The 8490-nt window shown below is 30.5% G+C and overlaps 1 protein-coding gene across 2 annotated transcripts in view; it reads left to right on the forward strand.

Annotated features, from left to right (window-relative positions):
- Positions 1–8490, forward strand: part of LOC106468788 (dual specificity protein phosphatase 16-like) — a 98969-nt gene that overhangs the window by 66286 nt on the left and 24193 nt on the right. For both annotated transcript variants that reach the window (XM_022397803.1, XM_013929231.2), the window contains one exon: positions 1397–1578. In XM_022397803.1, the coding sequence (XP_022253511.1) occupies positions 1397–1578 (182 nt within the window). The remainder of the gene's footprint in view (positions 1–1396; positions 1579–8490) is intronic.

The raw sequence follows: 8490 nt of genomic DNA on the forward strand, positions 1-8490 counted from the left end.
GAGTAGAAACTCAGATTTGTATTGTTGAAAGAAAAGTTGAATCCTATTTTCAGAAGTTTGTATTAAATAAAATTATCAAAATGAAAAAAAGTTCATATATTAGCAAAGACAAATGAATATCAAAGAGAATTTACATAAAGTTATGAAAAAACATATGTGAAAAAATTATTTACTTCAAGTTTGCCTTTTGAATCATTTTTTATTTTATCATTACATAGACCCTAGACACATAACTTTGAATCAACTGTAATTTCAAAAATGTAGAAATTTTTTCTATGTTGGACTTACAATGACCCTTCTAATGTTTTGTACGTGCACATATATTTGTTTTTCACAGACACATTTCTTGTATTCTTCTGTAACAGTTTAAGTAATAACGTTTGGTAAACACATAATGTCGGTACATGTTAAAAGAACCAAATTATCAGAGGTGTTGTGTGATGTTTGGCCTCATTAAGGATGTTCCATTGTGCATGAACTTAATTTTTTGCTATTTGTATAGAAATATTTTTTAAATAAATAGGAAGAAAAAATGTACTTTACAATAAAATTATTTTAGATCTATAAATAAAGGTTTTTATTTCAGTATTATATTTCAGGCATAGTAAGTGTCTTCTCTGTAGCTTGGCAGCACTTACAGCAGTACAACCTTGAGTGACGGTTTAGTTTTGATGTGCATATGTAAAATAAATGGAGTTACATAAATTTCAGAAAACAATGACTTTAGAGAATAAAAAAGTGGAATTTTATTATTAAGTGAAATTATACATAACAAGGTCTGTAAAAATATCAAGGTAAACAATGATTTTTACTGTCATTGGTTAACCATATATGCAATGTTCTGTGTTTGTCTCTTAAAAATCTAATTCTAAACTTAACTGCCATACAGAGCCTTCATGATGTTAAAATTAATGAAAGACTTGTGTTTAAAATGTTACAACAAAAAAAAAATTGAGTGTTCAAGATTTTTATTGTATGGTAGAAATTATTTTGAGCTTGTTTCAGTGTTCTCATAAAAGTGAAAAACTGTGATTTAATTTTACTGGAATATGACTAAAAATCAACTTGCTCACAAATAGTTATTCAAGCCAATAGAAAAATGTAGGTTTAGGAGGAAATTGGAAGAAAATTTAATTTTGATATTGTTCAGAAGCTAGTCCATTATCTGTAAGTTGAAAAACACTATTAAAAAGAAAAAAAACCAACTAGATAAATGATAATTAAAAAAACAGTAACCCAAGCATTTTCAGAAGATAGATTTTTGGAGCTTTATGTGGGTGGATTGGGAATATCTATTGGCATGTATATATAATGAGATAAATATTGGTTTTATGAAAATGTTTAGTGTAGCAGTGTGAACTAAATTTGATAAACTTTTTTTTTTATCCAAACACAGGTGGTTTTCTGGAATTCCAGGCTGCTTACCCTAATCTTTGTGAAGACAAAACTTGGAAGTGTTCACCTTTAACATCCTTGTCACAGCCTTGTCTTTCAGTTATGCATCAGGGGCCCACAAAGATTCTACCATTCATGTACCTTGGTTCACAAAGTGATGCTTTTAACAAAGAAATGTTAAATGTAAGTATCACAATAAACATAAGAAAGTTATAAACAAATAGTTTTTTTCAATTTAAAAATTGTTGCCAATACAACTGATTCTTAAACAGATGCATGTTACAGGAGAATAGTGGTTATTGTAGCTACATAAAGTATTTTTCCCACTATTTCTAGATGTACTGGAAAATAAAACTAATAAATGATATAGTACCTTGTGAATAATCTCTAACAAAATATAGTTATTAACTTTTGTTTTGAATGGAAAATCTGAGAAGCACTTGCTTACTCAAAAACATTTTAATCTTAATATGTACATTTTTATATATATAATTGTAATTTGAAACAATGATTATGTCCTACAATTTTATCCTAAGTATGTGGTAATTATAAGATATACCTACAAACAGTTACCTGATCTTTGCAAAAATAAGAGGCTTGTGGATTTGTTATGTAGCTGGAAAGTACAGTGATTCTTTGCAAGTGGATTGAAAGAGACTAAACCGTATATTATACAGTTTTCTTCTGGTAGATCCTTTTAGATAGTATTTTGTGAAGATAATCAACGCTGCAATAGCAGTTGTTACTCAATGCAATAATAGCACAATATTGTAACTTATGTGATTTTGGATTTTGTGTTAAATACGTAATGTGTTTGAAGTAACTGTCCCAAATTTATCTCCCATACATAACATAAAGCAGGACAAAATGCAGCTGTCCCATGAAACAGCAGTTAAGTTCCTTTACCAGTAAAGCTACAAAAAGTATCATTTCAGGCTGAATTTAGCACAACTCAACTGAATTTAGTATGTTCCAAAATTAGAACTTAGGAAACCTTAAACATTTTGTGGAAGAGAAATATATATGCTATAGGAGAATAAGATATGCAGTATTTACATATTATGCTATATATTAGGTTGTCAAGAAATTAATGTTGCTTATATATCAAAACAAAACATTTATTAAATGAAATAGTCTCCATTCTTATTGATGATATTTTCAATCTTACAATCAGGTTGTTAATGCCCTGATTAAAGAAATCACTTGGCTTTCAAACAAAAAAACATGTCGATGTCCTCTTCCACATTCGCATACGTTTTCCCATTAAGATGGTAATCTGATGGTGCCATATCTGGAAAATATGGTGGATGGGGGAGAACTCCATAATCTTATGTTGCATCAAACATGCCACATGCAGACGTGCATTGTCGTGGAGAAGAACATCTTTCCGATTGACGAGTGAAGGGCGTTTCTGATGAAAGGGTTGATTTAAACGTTCCAGTTGCTGACTATAGATCTCTGCATTGGCAGTTCGCTGTGGATTGAGGAGTTTGAAATGAATTACTCCTTTGATATCCCACCAAATGCAAAGCATCACTTTCTGAGGATGGAGTCCAGGTTTTGGGGTCGGAAGTGGTTTTTGTCTAGGACTGAGCCATTGTTTTTGGCATTTAATATTCGCATAGAGAATCCATTTTTCATCACCGGTAACAATTCTGTCCAAAAATGGTTCACGCTCATTACATCGATGATAATTGGAGAGTTCATGAGGCACCCACACACCTCCTTTATGGAGTTTTCCCATATTCCTCAGATGTTTAGGTATTGTTTCATGAGAGATATACAATTTCAGGGCCATTTCATGAGTATGTTGCTTTGGGTTAGACTCAACAAGTGTCTTCAGAGCATCACTATCAATTCCAATATATCAGCCCCTGCCATCACAGTTTTTAAGGCTAAAGTCACCTGAACGAAATTTGCTGAACCATCATTGACACTTACAAGAGTTCAAAACATTTCCATAAACTTCTTAAATATTCATTGTGGCTATAGAGGCATTGTTTTGCTTCTTGTATTCAAACAGCATTACATGCTGAATGTGTATCTCATCGTGTGACATCACTATAAGGGATTACAGTATACTAAACTTTACATATTATATAGGCTACACTAACGTGACGTTTAGGTGGTTTGTTTAACTATTATACGTGATGTACTTTTTTGGGGGGGGGGGTAATGAAAGTGTTTCAAAATGCGACATTAATTTCTTGATGACCTAATATGCTATCAAATAAAGTTTTTCCTGACAGATTCTATTGGAGAGCATTTTGTACATTTTGTGAAGATAATCCCTGATGCAATAGCAATAATAGCACATTATTCCAATGTATGTGATTTTGAATTGTTTTTGAAATAGGTAATGTGTTATCAAATATTTAAGTAGTCTCTCACAAAAAGAAAAAGAAAAATTAATGGTTTGCATAGAAGATAACCATTAGTGGTATACTTCAATATTTATTTTGTTGTAATATTTTTGAGGTAAATTTAATAAAATATATAATGTTATACTTCAATTTTCATCTAATTGAATTAAATGTAGAATCCAACATGTTATCACTATTTTTGAAACAATAAATTAAGACTTGGAATGAGATTTTTTGAGAAAGCTAAAATAATTCAGAAGCTGTAATTTACATAATTTGTGGTTGATAATATTCACAGTAAATGTTTTGTTGGAAACTTATTACAAGTTAATGGACAGTAATTTGTAGGAGACAAAAGACAGATATGAAATGCTATTTTTACATACCTCTAATTTGGAAACCAAAATGGATATATTGAGAGAACTTTGGGAGAAAAAGCCATCTGCAGACTGTTTTATTTATTACATTCATAATAGAACCTTCACTCGTGCAATAGTACTGCAAACTGGAGAATTGTGAGAAGTTGAGCTGTGTACTTAATATTGAATAATCAAATAAAATAAAGAAAGTTGTGGTGTAATTTATTATTTTTCACAAGTTGTAATCTTGTGCCACAGTAATTCTTGTGGTTTTTAGTCTAAATTAAAATTATTTCATTAATTTTCAAAAGAAAGTGAGCTAAAGTAATGAAGTTTTCTCATTCTAAGTATATTTTCAGTTATAATTTTTATTCCATTAACCTTCTGCTCCCTCATTGCCTTTGCCCTGGATGTAGCCTGTGGATTGAAATTTTTTTATTTATTTGTTTATATGTGAGCATGTATTATTTACAATCCTTAGGTCATGCTCGTTTGTCAAAATCCTCACAAAACATTACTTGATTTCTTATTTCTTTTGTTTATCCTTCTTTTTACTCTCTCATGTATGCTTACCAACCTATTGATCTCTTTTTTTCTGAAGCTATTAATGGATTTCAGTTTTTCATTGTTATTGGTTTTGCTTGTTCCCATTTCATCTTCTACAGAAATATTCTCCTTTGTCAAACTTTCAACCTCCTTGTCATTAATTTTATGATTTTCTTTTATCCTATTTGAGTTACTGGCATACTAACCCCTTCTCAGCATCTTTACATTTCTTGAATGTATCGTTAATAATAAGACAATATTAGACTATTTTTACTCTTTTGATGTATTAAAACCTGCATGTTTATGTAAGAGTAATGCAGCTTACTTCCTGCATATTTTTTAAAAAAGCCATTTTATAAAATATCACTTTCTTCATTTAGTCTTAACTTCATAGATTTAAACATAGATTTTATAACTTTTTAAAGTGTAGAAGAATTGAAGACTATAATTATGATGATGTGAAATTGAAGTATTAGAAAACTTCACAGATTTTGTCACAATCAGCAATCCTGATTGTTATAGTCAACTGCTAAGTACATGTATTAATTGTCAGCAAACTGTTGATTGCCAGTGCAACCTTAGGTGTACCCTGCTGCTTAATCAATAATTTTCCTATCCTAATAAATATAATGTGGTCTAATCTAAATTTTTCTTTATTAAGTAAGAAATACATGTTTGTTACTAATTATCAACTGCTAGGGTGGCCTAATAAGAGTGTAAATATCTTATATGCACTGCTATTTCCTGTATTGCTTACTATGGAAACTAATAGGTGATCAATGGTTATAATGTTATCTTATGAACAATAGAAGTAATTTAAAATGTTGGATTTGACAAACTCCTCAAATCAAAACTTAGAATAGCATCAATGTTTTATCAAGGTGGCAGTATTTTCCTAAAAAAACATTCAAATATTTTGATAAAACATAAGCACACTTTAGGGAACTGCTCTTTTTGTTGTATTTAATAAAACATAGGAATTCAAGTGAGTGAGTGAGCTAATCACGTTAGTAATAATATACCCTAAACTAGGTGATGTTAAATCTCAGAACATTGTTTTTCATACGTTCATAATTCAACCAGAAAAAAGTATTTTAATGACATTTGATAAATAATGAATTTCAGAATGCTAAATTTCCTGTCCATATTTCTTCAAATTTAAATGAAAGTAATTACAAAAAACATCATACCTCAGTGGTTCCAACTTGTAAGAGGATTATTATATATAAATACATAAACATATAAATATTGCCATGCAGTGTTTTGACATTTTACTTAGGTCATTATCATACTTAAGAAAATAATGATAATTTGGCACAATAGAAAGTACAAGATCAAAAGGTTATTCTGATCATGTGAAGCAAAAAATTAACTAATAGTATTGACTCTCTAGAAACACTATCAATATAGTAGAGGAAGTAAAATTAAAAATGTTTAACCTTTTAAATAAGCATTCTATTTATAATTAGAAGATGATTTTATCAAAAACTTGCTTTAAGATAAATAAATTGTATAAGAAGATTGTGTTATACTTAAAAAAGGAGAGATCTGCTTCATGGATAGACAGTTTAAGATCAGAATTGTCGTTACAAAAGAATGTTGGATCCTGAGTGAGTTACTGAACTTTGATTTTTGATTGTCAAGTTTGGTGGACTTATAAGGATGTTACCTGATCTAAGTGGTTCTTCCATGTGCTCATGGATGGAAACAGAAAAATGTTTAGTTTTTCCAATATAGGATGGCTTCACAGTCACCGCCCATATATTAATAAATGGTCTAAAATTGAATAAGAGAGAGCTAGACAATTCTTTGTTTTGACCAGTTCTTTTAATCTAAAAGATGGTTTAAAAATGATAAGTTTCACCTATGGTAGGACTTTCTTGTTAAATACTTAAATTGTTTAGGAGTACGATACTTTGATGTCCTAGATAGGGTGTGGTCAACGAAACTGGGCATTTATCAACTGTGAAAGTTTTTATGGGAGTTTTAAATATTTTGATGAGAAATATCATGGTTAAACTTTTTTGTCATTCTCTTAGAGTATCCATTACACAATAGTATTTCTTGGATTGTATTATACAACAAGTTGAACAAATCTTAAAGGCTCGAGTTAGTAGACGTGTTGCTAGGTTGATCTTATATTATACAGGAATAAATCTGTCAAACTTAGTGGGCTGTCCTGTTGATGTTTTATTTTAACAGACTGATATTGAAGAACTTTGGGCATCTTGAGTAATTAGTCCATCTAGAAAAGATAAAGTATTCTTTTCTTTGACTTGACAGTAAACTTTATCATGTCAAGTGTTGTCGATGTAGCATTTGTAAAATATTGGTTTGAAGTTCTCTAAGCAGTTTTTCAATCAAGATGATTCATGGTGGCAAAGAAAAGTCTTAGTTAGGATTGGTCCTAATGAAGACCCCATAGCCACTTCACCTATTTGTTTGTGTGGAGTTCCGTTAAATATAAAATGGTTGTTTTTCTAGAGTTGTTAATTAAGGATCTGAGTTGTTCCTTGGCTAAAACCACAACCATAAACAAGAAAATCCTCTCAAAATAGATTTTCCAAGTAAATGTTGATTATCTTATTCAGTGAAACATTTGTGAATAAAGAAGTTACGTATGGAGAATGTAGGTTTTTAACTCACTAATAAATGAGAATGAGCCTAGGACAATAAATTTGTTAAATGTTAATGGTTTGAGAATAGGTATGAGAAATTTGTCTACTTAATAACTATGTGTTCCAACTGCTGAAAGGAAATAAGCACAATGGATACTTCTGTTTATGAACCTCAGAGAGGCCATACTTTATACTTGGTCTGCAAGGGTATAATTCATTGAGTGGATTATCAGTAATAGTAATTTTGTTTTTTAACTTCCTAAAGAAGCACTGTAATTTTTCTTAAGTAAAGGGTTTGAACTTTGTAGTGTCACTTAGAATGTCATTAATTTTTTTAAAGTAGTCTGCTTTGTCTAATACCACAACTCATTTTCCTTTGTCTGGGCATGTTATGATTATGTTTGGATTCTGAGAAAGCTCCTTTAGAGATGAAAATTATTCCTTTTTAGGGGAGAAAGAATGATGAGAAGAAGTATGATTCAGAAAAAATGAAAGCACAAGAATCTTGAATTTAGTCTTAGTCTTGAGTAGGATTATTAGGGGGTGTAAATAGATAAGTTTATGTTTTTATATGTAATTTTAGTTGGGGGAACAGAGGAACTAAGACCTTTTCCAAAGTCAGTTTTGCAAGATTCAGTTAAAGTAACATTATTAAAGATTAGTTTAACATCAGTATCCTTTTTTGTTGTTAATATGTTTAAAAAGCTTCATAATTTTGATATTATGTAAATGCTTATGAACTTTCCTGTAAGGTGACTTTTGTGTGTTTCCATTTGAGTTCTTCTTCCAGCAGATGTTTTTTATGTAAATGTTTCCATTTGAGTTCTTCTTCCAGCAGATGTATTTGTGTAAGTGTTTCCATTTGAGTTCCTCTTCCAGCAAATGTTTTTGTGTAGATGTTTCCATTTGAGTTCTTCTTCCAGCAGATGTAATTGTGTTTCCATTTGAGTTCTTCTTCCAGCAGATGTAATTGTGTTTCCATTTGAGTTCTTCTTCCAGCAGATGTATTTGTGTTTCCATTTGAGTTCTTCTTCCAGCAGATGTAATTGTGTTTCCATTTGAGTTCTTCTTCCGGCAGATGTATTTGTGTTTCCATTTTAGTTCCTCTTCCAGCAGATGTATATGTGTTAGTATTTCCATTTTAGTTCCTCTTCCAGCAAATGTTTTTGTGTAGATGTTTCCATTTGAGTTCTTCTTCCAGCAGATGTA

Source organism: Limulus polyphemus, unplaced genomic scaffold (genome assembly GCF_000517525.1).
Source record: "Limulus polyphemus unplaced genomic scaffold, Limulus_polyphemus-2.1.2 Scaffold91, whole genome shotgun sequence".
Classification (NCBI taxonomy): Eukaryota; Metazoa; Arthropoda; class Merostomata; order Xiphosura; family Limulidae; genus Limulus; species Limulus polyphemus.